Source organism: Pygocentrus nattereri, chromosome 21, assembly GCF_015220715.1.
Source record: "Pygocentrus nattereri isolate fPygNat1 chromosome 21, fPygNat1.pri, whole genome shotgun sequence".
NCBI classification, from domain to species: domain Eukaryota; kingdom Metazoa; phylum Chordata; class Actinopteri; order Characiformes; family Serrasalmidae; genus Pygocentrus; species Pygocentrus nattereri.
Window position 1 is genome coordinate 14,904,477 of NC_051231.1, and position 22,914 is coordinate 14,927,390.

Sequence of the window (22,914 nt, forward strand, 5' to 3'; positions counted from 1 at the left end):
AGCAGACAGGCCCTAGCAACACATGAGAGACAAACTGTTCCATTCTGTCGCTGACTAATAACTGCTCGCAGCCAGACTGTCTCACAAGTCCATGAACCCAACAGACCGTCTACACCGAGCCACAAGCAGCAGCTTCTGCCATGCTACATCGGCTCCTGCTGAGCTCCTTCTTCACTACTGGCTGTTGAGCACAGGAACTCCTTGTGGTCTTTTCTGAGTTTGGCTCTCTGATTCAAGGTGGCAGTTTCAACCAACAAGCACTGGTCCTGCTCACAGTCATAAAATTATGGCTGACAATGAATTGCTATGTTAATATTTTTTGATTAATGGGCTCCAGAATCTAAGCAACCATCTAAGAGTTGGCTCAATCAAGAGATCACAAGTTTGGTCTGTAGTGATGCTATAGCTGTCTGTGGCCAGGATGCCAGTTGTCCTCGCTCTCTTTGGGTGGGCAGAATGGCCGCCCGTCCCCACCATTACTCTGGTTAGCGCAGGTGTCTGTTAGCTGACGTAAGAGAATTGGCGGTTAGTGTTTTTCTCAGAGTGCATTCAACTGTCCAACGACGTTGCTTTAGTCACAGTTTGCCTTGGAGCTTTCATGTTCGTAGCACTGGTGATATCATGTGGTTAGGGGAGTCCTAAATAGACAGTGGAATAAGACTAAATTGGGGAGTTAATTAGGGGGAAAAAAATTATTAATGATTTGTCTTCTTCTTCATTGTATGTAATTTAAAAGTATGAAGTTAGGCATATAGTTTCCTAGCTGTGTTTAATATGGTATTATCAATATGATATGTCTACAGTTACACAGAATCATGCAAAGCTACATGAGAGTCAAAATATAAGGACAAAATGTTGATGTTACAAAGCGGGCAAAATGTCATTTTATCTTCAATGAGAGCTGGTGACATGAGGCAGTGAGAAGGCTGGCAACCCAAAGTGGGCAAAATTGAACTTTATGCAAAGCAGGCATGAAACAACGTGGTGATCACCAGTGGGAATTGTGCAGGGTGGTATGCGCTTAACATCCACCACAGTGAAGCAGTGCGCCTCTTTTCTGATTCCTAAACATTAAAACCTTCTGTAGAAGAAGGAGAGGAACAGCACAGACAGTGGATGCACCATGCAGGTACTAAATTTACAAACAAGCAATTTCTCTCTAGGATATTTATTTTTAACATAAACTCATCTGATTTGTGGTGAAATTGATTTTGTATCCGCACTGTGGCCACTAGCTAGTAAAGTATGATGTTATGTTTTGGCATTAGCATGGCATCAGTGCCAACTTATGCTCACCTTGAGTTCGGAAACAGCAGGCGATGAGGATGATGAAGTGAAAAGCCGCTGCAGGTGTGAACACAGGCTTATTCGTATGGAATAATTTGTTTATTTATTTATTTTTATATAAACAGCACTTATTTTTGCTTTATTTTATTTACATGCACCAAAATTCAACATATTCAAAACACACACATTCTACTTGTTGTGGAACCTTTACTACTGTGTAAAATAACCGAAATTATTGCAATCATCTCAAATTATTACATTTAGTCAGTTATGTAGTAATTGTGACAGGACTTGTAGGGTTGTAGGGCTGTAGGTAGCAGCATGGTTATCGACAAAAGTACGTGCCTTATAAAACAGCTAATAGTTCACAATAATTCACCCACAGCAGTCATGCTGCGCAGGGCAAGGACATAAGTGAAAATGCACTGTCTGCACACTGATCTGTACCCAACAACTATATCAGTTTGCAGCAACTTATAGAGAAGCAGTTAGCCTAACAGTCCATTTCACTACCTTCAATCTATATCAACATTACATTATAATTATCTATATACACTACAATCTTACCTCAGTTAGGAGGGGTTCTTACCGCAAGTATAGTTCACTTCATATTCCAGATAGGTGGAGGTTCTTACCTCGAGTATAAGTGGATTAAATTCCCAAATAGAATAAACCAGGTAGTGAGGGTTCTCACTCCATGGAAGAGGATGATGCACACCACATGGTATGAGTTCGAAATAATTCTTTGTTTTGGCAAAAATATGTACTTCTGCCAAAAAAAAAAAAAAATTCAGTTTGAAGTGTACAGCTGGCCTACGTCTCCTTTAGAGAACTCTCTTCATCTCCAGCACTAAACACACTGGAGTCTGACTACTGCACTAATTAACACCCTGCAAATTACCTAAGAAAACAGACACAGATGTGTCAAAGCAGTTAAAGCCATAAACAAGAGGGATATGTAGATGATAAACAAGTGTGAAGGCACATTCTATCTTTCTTTACTTTTACATAGGTGTCTGAATGATGCAAGGTGCAAGTATGACATTTTATGATGAACATTACACTGGACAGAATAATTCAGTGTTTTTGACTTGTACTGTTTTGTTTTAGGCATTTGTAGATATGAAACAAGTTATCAGAATATCTAACCTTTTATTACAGTTTACAACATTATTACATCTATTTATTACATATATACACTTACACTTCTTGTAAGTCGCTCTGGATAAGAGCGTCTGCTAAATGCTGTAAGTGTAAATGTTTATGTAATTGTTCTGAAAGTCACTTTAAAATAGTTGCGTGTGTGTAACATTTATGATAAAACAATCATTCAAAATGAAAATAAACTGTCCACATAGTGTTCAGTGTCCATCATTATCATACAGAACTATATGAAGGCAGTACTAGAGTTGTGAACCCTGCTGTAGAACCCAGAGGCTTTTACCATCAGCTGAGATATCCACCTTATTCCTGCACCCCATGATGCCTTGGGGATACTTATGAACTTCTGCCAAAGCGTAAACACAAGTTGAATGTTTATAGCATCCTAATACGGTAAACACAGGAATACAGAAAAATGCCAATAATCTTTATTGTTGCTCAAATACTTACATATAGAACCTGTTTTGTTTTGACATGAAAATGGACCACACTGCCTATTGTATAACCATCATGAACATTGTTAAAATAGTTTATGAGGAAACTTAATTTATTAGCAGCCTCTGTTAATCAACACTACCTGCGATAATATTAACTTCTGCGCACATATGAAATTTTCCATTATGTATTAGCTTTCAGCTAACTGTTCGTTTTTTTTCACCCTACAATGAGTTCAGCACTACACTGCTGGAATCTACACACAGACTGTTGAGAAGCAAGGCTTATAATCAACACTCAGGTATCTTTTTGCCCCCCCCCCAGTATGTTTGAGTTTTATAGGGAAACCTTCAAGAAATAATTTAGCTTAAAGTCACACTTACTGAACTTTTGAGAGCACAGTCTGAGTTTGTGAAAGCAGAGCTGATCTGCTTCACAACAACTGCAACATGTGTGACAGTCGCAGTGATAGTGCGTTAAACTGTCTATTATAGAATTGTTGTGCATGCTAATATCACAATATACAAAATTACTGAATACCAGCACATGTCTACTGTACTGACAAATAGTAAACTAATAAAAAATAAAGCACCGATAAACATGATAAACATTCTTTCGATTTTTGTAATGGGTAACTATTTATTACTATGTTATTTTACCATTTTTCATGTGAAAACCTAAAATCTCACATGGATGCATCTGCCTACCAAAAACGGCTGCGTGCTTGTTGGATTTCAACACGAGCACAAAACATGACAAACAAAGCAGCTGAGCTGAGCAAAACTCATAGTGGAGAAAAAAAAAGCCGAGAAGAAAGCTTAGAATTAAATGCAACACAGCCTACATGACAGCATGTGAAGAACTACCCTTCACCAAATTTATCTCCCAAATCTCGTCAAAGTAAGAAGTGGACTGGAAGTGTCAAAGACGTATGACAAGAATCAGGTATGATGGAAGCCAGAGATCCTTAATTAAATTAAAGAGCTGATCTAAGGTGTGTTTAAAAGCTTGATTTATTCACTGATTGATTAGATCAACCTTTTTTTGTTTTTTTGATTAAGTAACCCCTATTACTCCCTCAATCTAACCCATCTGTGCAGTGAAAGACCACATCCACACTACTGAAGACACACACTAGGGGGCAGCAAGCACAACTGCCCAGAACGGTGGGCAGCCCTAACCGCAACACCCAGGGAGCAGTTGGGGATAGGTGCCTTGCTCAAGGGCACCTCAGTCATGTACTGTTGGTTCAGGGCTTGGAACTGGCGACCTTCCAGTCAAGGTTCCCTAACCTCTAGCCCACGACTGCCCCGTTCGCATATTATTAATGGGTACTATTGGGGCCAGATCTTTTGGCATATAACATTATCAATTTATCAGAAAATATACTTTTATTTTAATTTTCAACATCATTTAAGCATCACAGCCATCTTTTACAATTTGTGAAAATTTCAATATGAAATGTAAAGAACAAAATCTCTTTACATCAACTTCTATCACAGGTTACCAATGATTTTGCCCTTTCCTGTTAAGTCACAAAGACGCATGTTATTCTTTGGACAGAGATTATTTATAGTATTCACACATACACATAAAATATGTGCATGCAGATGGTAAAGTTTTAAAACTAGAATGCCAGTTGGGAGCTGTTGAGGCAACATACTGGACTCTGACTCTGTTCCAAAATACTGTGGAGTTGGAATGCTTATAGCTGGTATTTCTCTATTTCAACAGAAGACAGCAGAACAGCATCATCAGTGACCTCACTAAGAAGTCAGAAAAAAAAGATCTGAACAGTCTGAAAATGAACAATTGTGTGTTCATGTGATGATTAAGCACCAGGCTGTGATGAGCAATACAGATATTTTCACTAACGATTTTCCACAGCGTGGTACCGGCTCAACTCCACACTCTTAATAAAGATTGTTTCTATATAGAGCTACCTACAGCACACTATCCCTCAATCATTAATCATGCACAGGGTTCTTTGTGTGCTCACAGTTCTATACGCAACATTTTTTTTCCCCCAAACTGAAGAACCCTTGAAAAACCATGATTTTTTTGGTGTATACTCCCTTTTGGTACCAGCTATATTGTTTTCCACTATGGTGCCCCGCCAATGAAGCTGGTTGTAATAGCCATGCTACATGAAGCTGTCATGATGTGAAGGAGATAAATGTTGTTCAGAAGAGGCTGATGACAATGAGAAACACAAGAGCTTGGGACAAACTACATGAGAGTTCAGACGACGAGACAATTCTGGCAGCTCAAAGGCAATGTAGGAGAGTATGGTAACCAGGTAGCTAATGTTTGCATATGTGTTTAGGGTGATGATGATTCTCTCCCACCAATCAGCAGTCTGCAGTTTTTTTTTTTGCAGTAGCAGCTTGGAACCTTGATGGAGGGGAACCAAAAATAGCACTAGGTACCAGGTTTGTCAAATGGAGAACCAAAAAAGGTGAGAAGAGTCGAGCCAGTACCATGCAGCAGAAAAGCAGCTTAAGCTCAGAGAAAAGCACTGACTGTTAAAAAAACAAAACATCATGACTATCATGTCGGGACACTTTATTAAAATCAATGGTGTCTCTGCACTTTTTACATAATTCTAGGCATAAAAAAAATTCTTACTGAGCTTACTAATATTAAATGTATAAATATGATATTGTGACACTTGCAGAAATGTTTATGATACACAATAGGTCACGATATTTATTTTTTGGACACGTGATCAGTTGGAACAGAGAAAAAAAAAACACTATATTAAAAAAAAAAATCAGTGAACACGATTATTTTATTGAGCATGTGTCACTAAATCCAATTAAACAGGACTAATTTTAGTTTTTATAAAGAAACATGCAGTTGGTCAGTTTCTACAAGTACTGATGATACACATGATATGTTAAGAAAAGCTTATTGTATTGTGACATAATTTATCAAAATAACAATATATACTGTCATATTGCACATAAAGCTGTTATCAGCGGTACTGTAATTCAACAGTTTATTCTTACCAAGATTTGATTATGTATGTATTTATTTATTATTCTGACAGTATTTTATAATAATAGCAACAATAACAGACTTTAAAATAAAAGCTATTTTTTTTCCCAAAATTGCTCCATAATTGAGTGTGTGAGATGCAAATAGAGTGATTCGGAATGGTTTGGTGTGAAATGACTCACATGTCTTTACAGTGGCAGTGATAGGAACCACTGTACCAGGAGGTCACCATGACTACAACATAAATATAGATTTTATTTGCTATCCAAAATCACGAGTGAACCTACATGTGTCTTCTGTGTTTTATATGGAATGTTGATGATGGGAAAATGTGAACTAATAAGTTTTATTTGGGAACTCAGCATCTATCTATTTATTTGCCTGAGCATCTATCCCTCAAATTTGAATAGCATTTAAAAATACACTTTAGATAGTTTTACAGTTTTTCATGACCATCTTTCTGTGAGGAAGCTTTTAGATGTGGACGTCTGGTTCCTATCACCACCACTGTTAACAATTCAAAAAATTCGTACTGCATGCAAATGTTATTACAAATTGTTATTGAACTTGAGTTCCATGAAAGATGCTTATAAGCAAAGCTCTATTATTATTATTATTATTACTACTACTAATAATAATAATGATAATAATAATATTACCTTTGTAATAAATTGTATAAAACTACTACCTATAACAGTAGTTTTATACAATACAGGCTATATTTTGTGTGTTACAATTTATTAAATCTCAGAAAAACTAAATATCACAATACATGTTGTGTATCAAGAAAAAAGTCTTTAAGTATTATCATAAAATATTTTTGCTGTATTACCCACTCCTATCTAGACATGAGAAACTGGTCAGAGAGTAGCACTTTTGCAGATGTATAAAAAACAATAAATTAAATTATCTGTGCTGCATCCATTATATCAGTTTATACACCTAAATGAATGAACTGTGCAGAAATGTTTAAAAATCCATGGAATTGCCCTATAAAACGCATTGTGTGCTGGGTTTAAAGAAGCAGTTAATGTACTGTACAGTAGTACTCCGCCCACAGAGACAGGGTCAGTAGTGTGAGCAATGCCAGTGGGCTATCATTACGTTCTGCTCCAGCGCACAAATACACACACAATCCAGCAGCACTCTGGAGTCTGAAGGTTCCCAACACTCATGACTCACTGAGAGTGGGTGGACCGTTTCCTTGACATTTTTAAAACACATTTAGGAGAGGGCTCATTTCAGCACGCTCCAAAAAGAGCAATGATGAGTAAAATTTTAAGTTTTTCTTTGCCTAGTCACATTCCAGCGATCACACAGAGGTTTGAATGGATCAGTTCCAGGATGAGTTTTACACTCTGTGATACGGTCATAATTTACATTAGTCAAGACAATGGTTTGGTATGAAATGCTCTGTTCTAAACTTACTGAGTCAGAACTGTTCACAGTGGTGGTAACAGGAACCAGATGTCCACCTCTAAAAGCTCCCTCACAGAAAGTTATTACATGAAACGGTTATGAATACACTGCCTGATGACATTGCTAAAAATTAGAAATTACAATCCATTCATGGTGAAGAGATACACACAGAGGCAAAATAGTCCCCAAAGAAAACTTATTATTTCAGATTTTCCACTATTTTACCATCATCAACGTGCCACATAAAACTCAGAAGACATGTGTAGGTTCACTACTGTTTCTGGACAGTAAATAAAATGTCATGACATGACAGTTGATTGTAGACTGTAAGATAAGACAAGATTCCTAAATTAAGATCAGATTTGCATCTGTAGTAAGAAATCTTATCCTGACCTGTCAGATCTTAATTTAAGACAAAAAGAAGTTTTATGGCCCCTGGTCCTGTGTGTGCTCTGTGGTTTACAGGGTGAGTTCTGATGGATGTACCTGATGGCCATGCAGCGTGTAGAGAAGCCTGCCCTCCACCAGATCAAGGATCTTCAGCGTGGAGTCGTTGGAAGCTGTTATGAGGTAGTTCCCAGAAGGATGGAAGGAGAGCGAGTTTACCACCGCGCTGTGCACTGCAAAGGTCACAACAAAAACATGAACTACCCCATAAAGCACTCACGACTCTCCACACAGAAACAATGTATTGCCGACTGGTACACTGTCAACACTGTGCCTGACAGACACACTGTGGTACTGCTTTTCAGTTTGGCAATATATTATTATCTATAAAACAGCAGTGCTCCTGTGTCCAAGTGTTTTATTTTTAGTTTTGAATTCTGTTCTGTGTTCTTTGCTAATGGTAATCAGAACCTGACAGTTAACTATAGTGAGTGGTGTTTAGTGGGAGCTTCAGAAAAGTGGGAAGGGAAAAAAAAAAACAAACAAACAAAAAGTTTATCAAATCCATATGAAAATGTATGAAAACAGCCCAAATCCTGTCTAATGCACTTCACTGTTTGAAATGAATGTGTTCCAGTATCTTAATTTTGAATATTAGTAAATGAACTTTTAACAGTGAGTGAGTGTAGATATTGATACTCTGTGAAAATGCAGTTATGATTTGATAGCTTGTTTATTTGAAATACATTGTGTCTTACTGCATACGTCCATGATTAATGTAAAGGGGTCATTCCATGGAAATGGCACATTTTGAGTCCTCATCTCCTCTTTAGGTGTATTTTATCTACTGGGTCACAAAAATATATATTTTAACAGCTTTACACATACATTGAAATATCTCCTTTATTACAGTGTATTTTTTTTTTATTTGATCTTTTTATGAGAACTTTGTTTATTTATTTATTTTTGCTGACACCACCTATTTTGTCATGTCCCTCATGGCCTTCAACGAAAGTATACTTAGAATATACCAAATACAACTATAAAAAAGTCCATATATTTTGATGTCAACCTAAACAACTGTCTGTGTTTAATTGTTTGTGATATTATTTTTCAAAATTAATTGATAATTATTTATTAAAATCACATTATTTAGTTCTGTACCCAAGTAACCCCTCAACCCCGTAACACAAATGAATCTCCCCCACAAAAACAATGGTATGAACCATATGATCCATATACATCAAGAAGTGACATCACTCAAGTCTTTTGGACAACAGGACAGCAAAGACAGGCAAGTGGCTTCCTTCTTTTATTTAATTTTGGTCATTTATCTTGTGATATTGTGGTCGCCAAACTCAGTGACTCAACACCGTCACATGAAATAAAAATAGAAAACTATTACTTATAAAAAAAGTTTTTTTTATTTCAAAACTATATGCTAATTCTGAATCTCATGCATGCCATGTGCTCTCTCTCTGGTATACAGTATGTAGAGCAGCGGCCATTTTGTGCAAAAATCACAACCCCGTCACACTCAACCCCATTACATGTTTGACTGTGAGGTATACATATCAATGATACATTTAAGCAAAAAATTTGAAAATGGTTCAAATTGGACTTTGACATTCTAGTGGAATGACCCAAAGTACAATGCAGATCACAGAAGTCAGTACCGTCCAGTTACATTAGTTACATCAACCTTTATTACAACTACATACAACTGAAGAAATATAATAATAAATAAGAATCAATGCATTTTTTCAAAAATATATTTAACAAACAAATAGAGTATTTATTTATGTGGACTTAATTTTGCATGCCTATTACTACTTGTTTTTATGTTGCACCTTCATGCCGAAGCAAATTCCTAGTCTGTGAATCCTGTTCATTGACAATGGCAATAAAACTTCTTCTGATCTTATCTGATCTGATCTGAAACATTTTGTCAGCACCAACACAGCACTCATTTTTGGACATGAGGTAGTGAGAATAAGGATTGCATGATAATGCAGAGATATTAAACATGCTGTGATCTGTGAGTTTACAGTCAGATAACATACATAAACACAGCAGTTACTGAGGTAGTAAAACTTGAGTAAACAGTGTAAACACAGTGTTAGAAGCAATGTCACAGATGCAATACAAGTAGAGCATTAAAAGAGGTGTGTGCGTAGGTGTAGAGTAAAAATGAGATCACACACCCACACACACACACACACACACACACACATGTACATACATACATTTCATATATATTCATAATAGCAACATATTCCTTATCTAGTGATTTGTTAATGCTAGTTGATAATTATGTTAATAATTATTATTTGTGGATCAGTGCTACAGTTTGAATTGCTAAGTGACATACACACATTGAAGTACTGTAAATGCTTTTTGTACATTTGTTTAAATATTTGAAGACCACTCAAATATGTGCTTTTTAACGGTTAACTTCGATTACTTGTGTTGCTATAGTTATACAGCTGATATTAAATGTGTTATTATAGCATTTCACATTTTTCCCCTAAAAAGAGACTTTCTGTGATCAGTGGGCGCAGAGCAGCATAGTGTTGTACATTCTCAGACAAGTTTGAAACCTTTAAATTTAATATGCTAATAAGAGGTTTACAATGTAGCATCTGTAAACTTACAGCTACATAATACGTCTGCGCCAACATAACAACATAACTTTAAACTCTGCAGTAAGTAAACAGATTTTTAGTATTTACAATTACACGTATCACATTTATATTCCACACTTATCTAATAAACTGTTAAATATGTTGTAGAGCTGTTCTAGTAGCAGGTAGGATTCTCCTGCAGTAGTGCACAGCATATAATCATTCAGCTCACTGAGGCTTTAATGATGCTGAAGTAAATCTGTGTTTTTGTGTGTTAAACTTAAGTTAGTTTAAGCTACTATTGCTTCAGCTTCCCCGTTAGCATCGGAATCTAGTGCTAGCTTAGCGAGAAGGCTAAACTATCAGTGGTTCAAGCTCACTGACGCTGCACTGCAAGTTTGGAGAAAAGCTAAGCAAGTTACTCTGTTTCTGTGGAACAGTTAGCATAAACTACTTTTAATCTATATCGCCATTAACATCAGAGGCTAATGTAAGCTTTGTGAAAGCTACACCAGTAGTTCTACACTGATGCTACACTGAGGCATGTGCACTTGTGCTTCAATGTCCTAACACGGGAAGCCAGTGTTTACAAAGCGAGAAGCCTAAACCAGCAGCAGTTCTGGCTCACTGACGCTGTACTGGGGCATGTTTAGAGAATAAAGACTCAAATCTAAGCAAGTAAATCTACTTTTTGTGTGTGGACCTTAAGTGGTAGCTTAAGCTATGTTTGCTTCAGTATCTTTTGTTAGAACAGGAAGCTAGTTAGCTTAGCAAGAAAGCTAAACCACCAGCAGTTCTGGTTTACTGACACTACACTGAGGTGAGTTAAGCGAACAAAGACTCAAACCTGAGCAAGTAAATCTGTGTTTTTGGTTGAGCTGTTAGTTGAAGCTACTGTTGCTCCAATGTCCCTGTTAGCACTGGAGACTAGTGTTAGCTTAGAAACCTAAGGACCAGTGGTTCTGCTTAAATGATGCTGCACTGATTCAAATTTAAAGAAAGACTCAAATCTGAGCGAGCTTAGTGAAAGCTAACCAGCAGTTCTACATTGATGCTACACTGAAGCACATGTAGAGAATAAAGACTCAAAGCTGAGCGTAAATCTTCATTTTTCTGTATGGAGCCATTCGTTTAAGCTACTTGTGCTTCAATGCCCTCGTTAGCACTGAAAGCAAGCATTAGCACAGCAAGAAGCCTAGACCAGCAGCAGTTCTGACTCACTGATGCTGCATTGAGATGAGTTTAGAGAATAAAGCCAAATCTGAGCGAGTAACATGAAACCTTCCTTCTTTTTTTTTTTTTTTTTTTATGTGGAGCTGTAAGCTTTTGCTTTAATATTCTCATTAGCACCAGAAGCTAATTTTAGCTTAGCAAGAAGACTAAACCAGCAGCAGTTCCGGTTCACAAGCGCTGCACTGAGGCACGTTTAGAGTAAAGACTCAAATCAGAGTGAAATCGAGCATAAGAAAAGCTGAATATTTCTAATGATCAAAGTTACAATGGACTCAGAAACAGCAGGGAGGCATTTACAATTTGCATAAATCATGCATATTCATATTCATTCATCTTCATATTCAAAAAGAGTGTACATGAGTTTAGATGTAGGTTCATTTTTTGTGTCTCATATTCTGACTTGAGTTCTAAGAAGAAGCAAACTCCACTTTCAATGAAAGTTTAAAATACCAAGCGGTCAGTAGGAAGAAAAAGTGAACCCTTGAGTTATCAAAGGATCATATCATCAGGCTGCCTGGTACTTTAACCGTTCTTTACTGGAGCAAAGATGGGCAAGTGACAGAACTAAAATATTACCTACTTTCCTGAAACGGCTGACACTTTGATCATTATTTGTAGGAATTCTTGATGCGCTGAGCTGTGCAGGTAGCCGGAGAAGACAAAGGCTGTGTGCTCACCATACGGCTGGAAGGGTAATTACCGCCACTAAAGTCTAAGCATGAGTCAGGCTGGGTGCCTTTTGTCCGATTGCTCCGATCAATCCTGCTAAGAGAACCCTTTGTTCCTCACCTTTTCAATGGTCATGACTTGGACACATGCCAAGCTGATGACACCACATAAGTGGCCTTGCGTTCGATCCCCCCCAACTCAAACTTCTAATCCATTAATATCAATTCAAGCATGAATGCAACTTGGTATCATATTGATTTCAGCGCTTAATGGCTTTCTAAGCAATAACAATGTGAGCAGAGGCCTTGGTAATGTAAGGTCAGTCAATGGGTTTGAATGTTTGACATTTTGCACTGAAATTCACTAATGATACCTTTGCAATACATGGATGAATTTACTGATGCTTCACAAAACACAAGGCTTGCTGCTCCTTTCAGAAACCGATTTATGAGAAATCTAGGAAATTAAACATATCGAATGAATACAAATATAGTTTTAAAAGTTGCTTTTGGCATTTTAGATGTCCTGCTAATCAGTGCCAGGTGGTACATTGTCTATATTGGTACACTGAAACACTGACACAATGTAAATTTGCTTTTTGTCAATTTCAGTAATATATTTAGAAATGTGTTTGAAAGATAACAAACATTATATATAAAATATTACCCATAAAATAGCACTTTACTTGGAGTCAGTTTTTATTTAGCTTAGTGTTAACTTATTAATTGACAGGCTCAATTACATTATCAACACAAACGTATTAACAAACCTAATGATAATTTTTATATCCTAAGAATCCATGAAATATTTGGAAATGGCTGTTATATTGACGGTAATAGGTATCGCCTGGCCTCTCTGCCAGCCCTTCAAAACCTCCATGGCCTACTTTCCTATCAACTCCATCACGAGTGCCCTGATAGAAAAATGTATGGTAAAGCTTCATTCACTCACCTTGGTAATGCTGTAGAAGTTTGTTGGTGCGGATATCCCACACTTTGACAGTGTTGTCTGTACTACCAGCTGCTATGCAGGTACCACTGGGGTGGAAGTCAGCATAATTCACATATCTGAAAATGACAGATTTTTTTGTAATCGAAAACAGATCCACTTTATTGAAAACACACAGCTTTTATTTACATTCAGTTGTCCACCCACTTCTACAATGGCAAGAAAAAGAATGTGAACACTTTGGAACAAGTTTTCTGCCTAAATTGGTCAAAAAATTTAATTTGTTCTTTAAGTGAAAAATACTGTCAAACACAATGTGCTATAACTAATAACACACAAACAACTATAATATGTCATGTCTTTAATGTGCACACTACCTAAAACATCCACTGTGCTGGTGGAAAAAGTAAGTGAACCCTTGGATTTAAGAGCTGGTCAAATGTCCTTGGGCAGCAATAAGCTCAAGTAAACGCTTCTGAAGCTGCAGACCTGTACAACGTTCAAGAGGAATCTTGTACCATCATTCCTTACAGCCCTTTTTATCGCATATTTATTACTCCATCTGTGAAGCAGGGTGACTGTTTTGTTCTATTAGCTTTGCTGACTTCACAGACACCGGTTATTTCAACAGTTGCACTAGAGTTAGGCACCAGAATGTAACTGCTGCACCATTTAAGGTAAAACAAATATATAGATGCAATATGGTCAGCATAAAATTTGCCTGGCAACAGATGCGCTTTAGTGTCTAACTGTACACTACAGCGCTCATGAAATGAAAAGGTATTAAAGTACTGGAAATGTTTGTCATGTTCTGTACAGAACTGTAGAGCACCTACCCGCCATGTTCACAGAATGAGTAAATGCATTCTCTGCTGTTCTTGTCCCAGATCTTCACTGTTCTGTCATCACTAGCAGATACAATTAATCTGCCATCTGGTGAAAACCTGTAAATAATCAGAGGTCAGGAATCACATATACTCAACAGAAAATCTAAATATTCTGTATAACTTTAAGCAGAACGATGTTTTATAAGGACAAGCATCTCAGAAAATCAGGTTACATTCTCTGGGAATGTGTTAGTGCAGTGGTTCCCTAACTGAGCTATATGGGGGGGGAAAAAAAAAACAACAAAAAAAAAACAACGTACACTTAATTTATCCTTAACTTCATTCTGTTAGCCAGCCGTAAAATTACAGATACTTCCCCCATACAGACGACACAAACAGCTCTGCAATCCACTCACCAACTGATGAATAAGAGAACCTCACTGAAACTGAGCAGATTTCAGAATAGAGTTTAATCTAAAGACAGTGCCAGATTTCTTGATAGCAGCTCTGGCGTATATGCATGACTAATGAGTGAGTGGGATATTTATAACATCCAGCACATGACAAAAGTGTGCTCTAAAGCAGGGGTTCCCAATCTTTTCTATCCCAAGGCCCACCTGTGCATAACTAGAAAGCATCGTGGCCCAAAAAATCTAAAATGATCTTTTTTAAATGCAGCCTTCTTTTTCTTTTCTTAAATGCGGACACTAAAACCCTGAGTATTAGGGCCTGAAAAAGATCACATCATCCATTCCAGTTGTCAGTAGGTTTGCAAAAAATATTCGAAAACCCATATTTGTAGTGATGACAAAAAGGGGTGGGAAAAAAAAGAATAGATATATACAATGTAGACATGAACTGTAATTTGCTTTACACACTTTGCACATCGGACCCAGTTGATATGCTGACTGAGGGAGAAGAGAAACTTCTGTCGATGGACAGTCCACACTTTGATGGTTTTATCATCGGAAGCGGTCACTAATGACTGTCCGTCACTGGAGAAGTTGACACTGCGGACAGTACCAGTGTGAGCTCTGAACACTGTGGATTCACCTTTCCTGAAACACAGAATTACGAGAGATTGGTTTAAAAGGACAAAAGAAATGACAAATGATGTTTGCAGGAAATTTCAATTCAATATACTGTAACATTGTTTAAAAAGAGCAGTGATACATAAAACCTAAGAATCAATATTTCAGTATTTAATTATTACATGTTTAACATGTACTGATTCGAAATCCACCAATTTAAAAAAAATCCTGCATAATTAATTGGTTAAGATGTCAATAGAGTCGTTTAGAGAGTGGTTTGGTGTGAAATGTTCCGTTCTAGTGAAACTTACCCTATTTACAATTTTCCCATCATCAACATTCCATAAAAACTCAGAAGACACATGTAGGTCCTCTGGTGGTTTTGGATAGTAAATAAAATGTCTATATTTCGGTTGTAGCCATGGTGACCCCTGGTTCCTATCACCACCACGGTTAAGAAATACTGGTCAGTTAGTTTTGCTGCAATGCGCCATTGACCTGCCATTGTAAACTTAAACACTGTTGGTCTACTGCACAGATAAAAGCACCAGCTAAATATATAAAGTACTTTTTTTGAATGCTGATTTGTCTGTTTCAAAGTTCTGTTTTGTTCCAGTAGAAAACACAGTAAAAAGTTCAAAGTTCACTCACTACAAATCTTTAAACTCTATTAATATTGCAATAAAATAAAATCATGGGTCAAGCATTGTGATGATATTGCATTGTGGTGCCTGCAGTGATTTCCACTGCTATAAAAATTGGCATTATAACATGGATTGTTCCCGTCCTTAAATCTGATTGGCTGAGCCACATTCAAAGCCATTGTAAATTGAACAATATACACACCTAATGACCACCATCAGTGACCAAACTCTGCATCACTGCAGCACATCACAAAAAACCCTTGTGCTGTTAAAGGAATAACCTTTCACTTTCATGCTGCCCCCATGGAGTACCGGCTGTACTGAGGAAGTAAGAATCTGGTTCTGTTTAAACTGAGGGGCTGACAGCTTATTTTCTTATCTAGAACAAGGCTGGTGAGTTAGCTAACAGGCTAAAAGATAGCAAACATGCTGAACAACTTCATCATTAACATCACACACTTGGAGCATTTACAATATAATTTACTGTAAAATGGCAGCATAAAAGACAAAAGAATGCCCATTTAATGCCTTACATGCTTCAAACGTCGTGTTTCAGACAGAAGTAGCACCAAACCCAGAATGAGTCTCAAATGGCACCGTACTCCCTAATAGTGCGTTAGTTTTGGAGGTTGTGAAGTTCTAGCTTCTATAGCCAAATAGTGAACTATTGGATGTATGTGTCTGTCTGACTATTTTAACGACTATTTCTTATCTGTATTATGCGCTGTTGGGCTAAAGGCTCCAATATTTAAATTCCTGCATAATGCACTATGTAGAGAGTAGGGAGCCCTTTGAGATTCAGCCCCAGCGTGGGAAGAGGGTCGCCGCTTGATTGGTACTAAATCAGATGTAATCTGGTGTTGTAATCTGGTGACCAAAAAGTACTCATAAAGTGAAAGGTTCTGCATTAAACAGTGCTGTGCTGTCATATGTTCATTATTATACAGCAAAAAGTTATAAAGTTAATGAAATGACTGCAGTATACCGTGATGGCTGACAACATTCCTTTCCTCATTCAGCGGTCAACGGTTCCATGGCAATGATACCACACATTAAAACTATATTTCTTGGCGGCATACTTATGTCAATTATTATTACACACACACATATTCTAAGCCGCTTATCCTTCTGGGCCATAGGGTCGATTATTATTAACAACTTAAATATTTTTCTGAAAAAAAGTATCACAGGGAAGATTTTACTCCACCTTGTATTGTGCCTAAGAACACCCTTACCAAGTGGTGAGTAGCACCAGAGTAGCACACGGCCCCTCATGGCTTATTGCTTTAACCAAGAAAGCTAAAACATTATTAGTCTGTTCTGGTCCTGGTATAAAGGCATTATATTCCTGCATGCTTACTGAAATGCATTCTGCTCAGATGTAAACATGAGATGTGTAGTAGATGTCTAGACACTATCCAACAACTCATTTATTTGCATGTGAATGATACAGGCATATGTGCTTTTTCGCTGCTTGACTAAAGAAGATGACAGAAGTATGTTACTGTGATGGAGCCTTTACTGACATTGTCACTGAGTATTATTCAAATAACCATCATTCAAATAAGCATCAGTCAGCAATCATAAAAAATATGAGTAGCAGTCAATGCATTTGCAAGTATAATGACCTCTAAAACAGAGAGATGACCTAAAAGTAGTGGTATAACGACACGCACTGTCGATTCTGCATCAACATATGACACATTTTCAATACAGATTCAGAAAAGAAATGCTTAAATCAAACATTATTTAAATAGGAATGCTTTCAAATTCAAATCTACACATTTAAAAAACAGGGTTCTTTAGTAAAGAAAATGCTTCTATATAAAACCACGAACACTCAAAGAACCTTTTGCACAATTAAATGGTTCTCTGCATGGTGAAATGGTTCTTCAGACTGATGGAGAATGTGTTGTATATGGTTCTATATAGCACCAAAACGGGTTCTTCTACTGTTACAAAATTGTCATCCTAACAACAGAAGACTCCTTTTTGTGCTATATAGAACTCATTTCATAACGGAAAAAAACCTTTAATCATGTAAAGAGTTCCTTGAGCACTCATGGTTCTATATAAAACCATTTTTTATTTAAGAACCCCTGAAGAGCCATCATTTTTAATAGTGTTGTCGGTTTGTGCTGCTCTTTGGATTGAAGAAGAACAAACATAATTTTGACTCCTTGACGAAGGCTTGTTGCTATAATAGAGTTTTTAAAGGTTTAATATGACAATGGCACTACAATAAAGGACTTTTTAATAGTTTTTAAAAAGACAGTGCTTTGGAGTTGCTTTTAATGCTATCAGCTTATTTATTTTGTATTTGTGGTTAATTCCAACTATATATATATATATATATATATATATATATATATATATATATATATATATATATATATATATATATACACACACACACTTTACATAGATTTTTTTTGTATTGTCAGCTCAGTTTGTAATCAAATGCAATAAATAATAAAAATGAATTTTCTTAATTATCTTATTTTTATGTTTATTCAAAAGGTTTTCGGTTACAGAAGAAAAAGGTTTTTGGTTTTCAGTCAGAACTTTCATCACTACATTAATCAATAAACAACTGAGCTGAAGTTTCTTTTTCCAAGTTTTATCAGAATAGGACCAAGGCTACATGAGAACAAACATATCGTATCAGGGTTGAACTACAGACAGAACAGCTCACAGCCTCGCACTCAGAGCTCTCCAGAAACAGGATTATGTGGTTTCTAAAGAGTAAGTTATTTATGTACCATCTTAAACTCCCACACTCTCGCCTTTCCTATTGAGGACACCAAGCTGTGTGAATGTTAGTCATTCTCAGATGGAAGGTGGGAGAGTGGCTGAGTGGTCTTCCTTAAACTGGTGAATCTGGAATTTTCAACTATCAATGCAACTCTGATTTTATCTGTGGATAAACAATGATATCGGCATCACATCTGTATCGGCAGCTGGAATTCACTCATTCTCAATGAGAGCTGATGATCACAAACTACAAATCGTTAATCAGATAAAGGGTGAACGCCAGGTCTACATCAGTCAGGCAGTAATCAGATTTCTGCTTTACAAGCCTCTACACTCACAGAATAAGACGGGATGTAAAAGTAATGTAAAACTCATACGTCATGAGCATTTTTTAGGCACTTTAGTGGAAAATATGAATAAACTATCGAGAGGATGAAGAATATTTAAATATTAAAATTTCGTCAAGTATGTAGTTGGTTTCTGCATCACTCCAAATGTTGCGCTGCGTCTCACAGGTGCTGTGTTAAACACTGCTTGCTGTTTTTAAACACTGTGTCCACTCACTGTCCACTCTATTAGACACTCCTACCTTGTCAGTCCACCTCGTAGACGTAAAGCCAGAGACGATAGCTCCTCTAGTCTCGTCTAGAGGACGATGCCCATAGGACAGTCTTGGCTGCATATTTTTGGTTGGTTGCTAAGGTGTTTAAAAACTCCAACAGCACTGCTGTGTCTGATCCACTGGTACCAGTACAATACACACTAACACACCACCACCACATCAGTGTAACTGCAGTGATGAGAATGATCCACCACCAACATAGTACCTGCTCTGCGAGGGTCCATGGGGTCCTGGCCCCTGAAGAACAGGGCAAAAGGGGACTAACAAAGTATGCAGAGAAACAGATGGACTACAGTCTGTATCTGTAGAACTACAAAGTGCACCTATATAGTAAGTGGAGCTGATACAATGGACAATGAGCATAGAAACAAGGAGTTGGTCATTATGTTATGCCTGATCAGTGTATTTTTTCCTACTACAAATGAAGGAGAGGAACAGTGCTGGGGTTTTAGCCGAAAACAGACAGCAGCAATCGCGAAAACCAAACACCGTTTTCTTCTCATACTGTCTGTGCAGACACTGATGCACTACACAGGATTTTAAAGTTACAGACAAGCGATCTCTGACCAGGAGATTTATTTTCAGCATGAACATCTCTGATTTGTGGTAGAAACAGGGCAGGATGGTATCCAATCTGTGGTCAAACAGTATAGCCTCTAGCTAGTAAAGTATGGCGTGGCATCAATAAAACCATTGCAATTAGTGATCAGCTCAAGTTCACAAACATCCACAGGCGATAAGTGACCAGTGATTTGAGGCAAAAAGTCACTGCTGGTCTGAGCATACATTTAGGGCTGCAACTGGATTTCAGATCTTTTCATTTTGTAATATTATGCCAAATGCCTGAAATATTCTACAAGAATCAGTAAAGCTATGTTTCACTTTAATTGTATTACTGTATTATTGTATTACTCGTTTCTAGTATAGTAATTATTATTATCGTTATTAATATTATTTAGAAATTATATTCCTTGGGGGAAATCATTCAGTAAAAATGTTAACATTGTCCCTCAAGGTTCAGTTTTAGGGCCTTTGTTTTTCTCTTTGTATGTTACCTTCAGGTGTTGTCATCAGGAAACTAGTGGCAAAACAATAATATGGTGATATTTTAAGACCTTTTTTACGACACATATGTTTCAATATTTACCATTTCTGAAATCTGAAAGTTGAAATAAAACAACAAAAAACAGCAGCTGCACTTTGTACATTATTAAAACTATTCATTCAAATGATTTCATACACACTGCATTAAATCCAATTACACAAGACCTTTTATGCCCTCTTTGTAGTTTTTCATTGTTCTTTAAGTACCAACCACATCTACTATATGCACAGGAAAGCGAATCATGACATTTTTATCATGATAACCCTAAATACTGTCATTCTGCCAGAGCCCTCCATCATGAAACAGCACACCAATTTTTGTAGCTATGCTAATGACACACAGTTAAACATTTCCATTACTTCTGAAAAAGAAGACTCAAAAACTGGAGATTCGTCAAGAATAGCTTTCGAAGTCACAGGGCGCCCTGAATCGGAATCAAATCAAGAAGTGTGCATATTGCCACTGCTAGAGATTAACATCTCATGACAATCTCTGAAGAATTCTGTGCATTATGATACCATGAAATCACCTGGCTTTGCTTTCAACCAACATAGTACTGTTAATGAGCTCATCATCGTTATCAGACATTCTGATTCTGCATTAATGCACTCAGCACATGCTGGGACTGTCTGTGGAAGCCCTCTCTCAATTCCATGTGCTAAATTATTCAGAGCCTATCGCACTGCCATTTATTATACTCAAGCCTTTTCCCTTTCACCAAAACACCAGAGAGTAGCAGAGCGCACCTGAGCTCGCTCTCTAACAGTGACAATGAACGAGTGTTCAAAACAACTGTTTACAGATTTCTGCCAAGTGCTTTTTCCAAATATGTCATTGAAACCTAGTTAATTGCCTACCCTTCCGTCCTATTTAGAGACTTTTATAGCCCAAGTACATACTTAAAAATGAATTATTGGTTATTAAGAACACACGCATGGCATGAAACGGGAACAATTAAATTTTTTTGCTAAATTCAGACTAAAGTAACATAAGGAAATGATTCAAGCAATAGTGTTTACACAAAAATGAATATTTGCTGACCTCTGCTGTCACAGTTCCAAAGTGCATGTGCACAGTAAAGACACAGCCCGAAAACATTTCTTATTTTTACCCCTACCCCTTGCTTTTGAGTGTCATATTGCCCCGTGGAACTGAATTACAAGTGGTAGTGGTTGAAATCTTTCCTAGGAATGGAACAGCTCTCAAATAAAAAGAACATTACTTGATTAACAGGCTACTAATGGTCTGCCAGTCTGCAGTGACAGCAGATGAGGGTAAAGTTCAGCACCCTCACTGCTGGACTTTAGTTACATTTAGGAAATCATATACCTTCAAAGAGTGACAATTATTTATTATCACCCACCCATTCTGGCACCTCAGGCATCAGAACTTTAAACTAAGATGATACAATGGCTAATTTTTTTAACTGAGCAAACCCTCAAGATTGTGGGTTTCTTTGGTCTCTTGTGCAGCTATTTTGCTGCTTTTCCTTTTTGTCCCCTCATAACACTGTTCAGAGTGTGTCTCTAAAAAACCTCTGTTCAGAGAGCCATAAAGCCCTAACGATTCACCCTATCCCTCAATCTCGACAAGAATCGGGACACCCTACCCCTAGACATGAATGCGGGGAAGGGCTAAGTGGTAAAGGTAAGGGGTGAAATATGATTTGGGCTACAAATCACCAGGGGTTTGTCTTACGAAGCAGGACTTCTGTCTTATGCATAGCCCACTACAGAAAACACTTTCATCGAAATGACGATACAGTGCCATATTTCATAAATGCACTGCAAATACAGAAAAACACATACAGCTTCAGAAACGCTGATAAGCCAGCCTCAAAACAACGAAGGTGTTTCTGCAAGACACTCACTTTTAAATTCTATGCAGCAAGAACATTCACCAGTAAATTTAAGTTAACTTTTATTTGAACAGATTACTGACATGACTGTATTGTAATGGGAATTAGCTGTAGACTTTAATGTAAAACACCAGATTAACTACCACAGTACAGCTGTGACATGTCAGACAGCAAACGAGCCAGCCAGGTTAACCATGAACTGGGGGTGTGAGTGTCTGAGAGTCTGAGGTCTTCTCTACTTCTGTCAGTGATTTTCCATCATAGATATTCCAACCCCTTTGAACCCTTTCAGAAACTTTTCCATTGTGTTGTGACTGGCTCTGCAGCATTTCCAACGTTTTCTTCATTTGCAGTGCGTTTGTAAAATGTAGCTCCGATGTAGTCATGCTGATGAAAGTGTTTTCCGTGTTTGCGAGTTTGCAAAGTGTTTTTAATTGTGCTATGAACAGGGTCTTGTCAGACACAATAGGAAATTATACACATATCACAAATATGAAGCATTTATTAGTCTAATAAGCACAAACACAGTGGCTTCACTTTCTACAAAATCTATTATTTCTTTTCACTTCTTAAGTCACTCAGCACCTCACGATGCTTTTGGGTAAGAAACGTATTTAACATATGATTTCATTCACCCTGCATTAAATCCAATTATACAAGATCAATTCAGCTATTCTGCTTTTTACAGTTTTTTTATTGTTCTTTAAGCACAGATCACATTTATATGCATGGAAAAGCAGAATTTGACATCTTTATCATGATAATGATAAATAGTTTCATACTGCCTAGCCCTCATCACATCACAAAACGCTAAACACTATCAATTTTTATAGCTGTGCTGAAAGCTAAGACTCAATAATCGCTTCTAAAATTGCACCCTGAATTAAAATCAAATCAAGAGGTGCAGAGA

General features: G+C 37.2%; 1 protein-coding gene across 1 annotated transcript in view; it reads right to left on the reverse strand.

Annotated features, from left to right (window-relative positions):
• The window catches only part of poc1a (POC1 centriolar protein A), an 89,060-nt gene that overhangs the window by 64,186 nt on the left and 1,960 nt on the right, over nt 1–22,914 (reverse strand). The window contains exons 4-7 of the mRNA XM_017692711.2: nt 14,869–15,048; nt 14,000–14,107; nt 13,167–13,282; nt 7,789–7,922 (exon numbers count right to left, since the gene is read on the reverse strand). Of these exons, the coding sequence (XP_017548200.1) occupies nt 7,789–7,922; nt 13,167–13,282; nt 14,000–14,107; nt 14,869–15,048 (538 nt within the window). The remainder of the gene's footprint in view (nt 1–7,788; nt 7,923–13,166; nt 13,283–13,999; nt 14,108–14,868; nt 15,049–22,914) is intronic.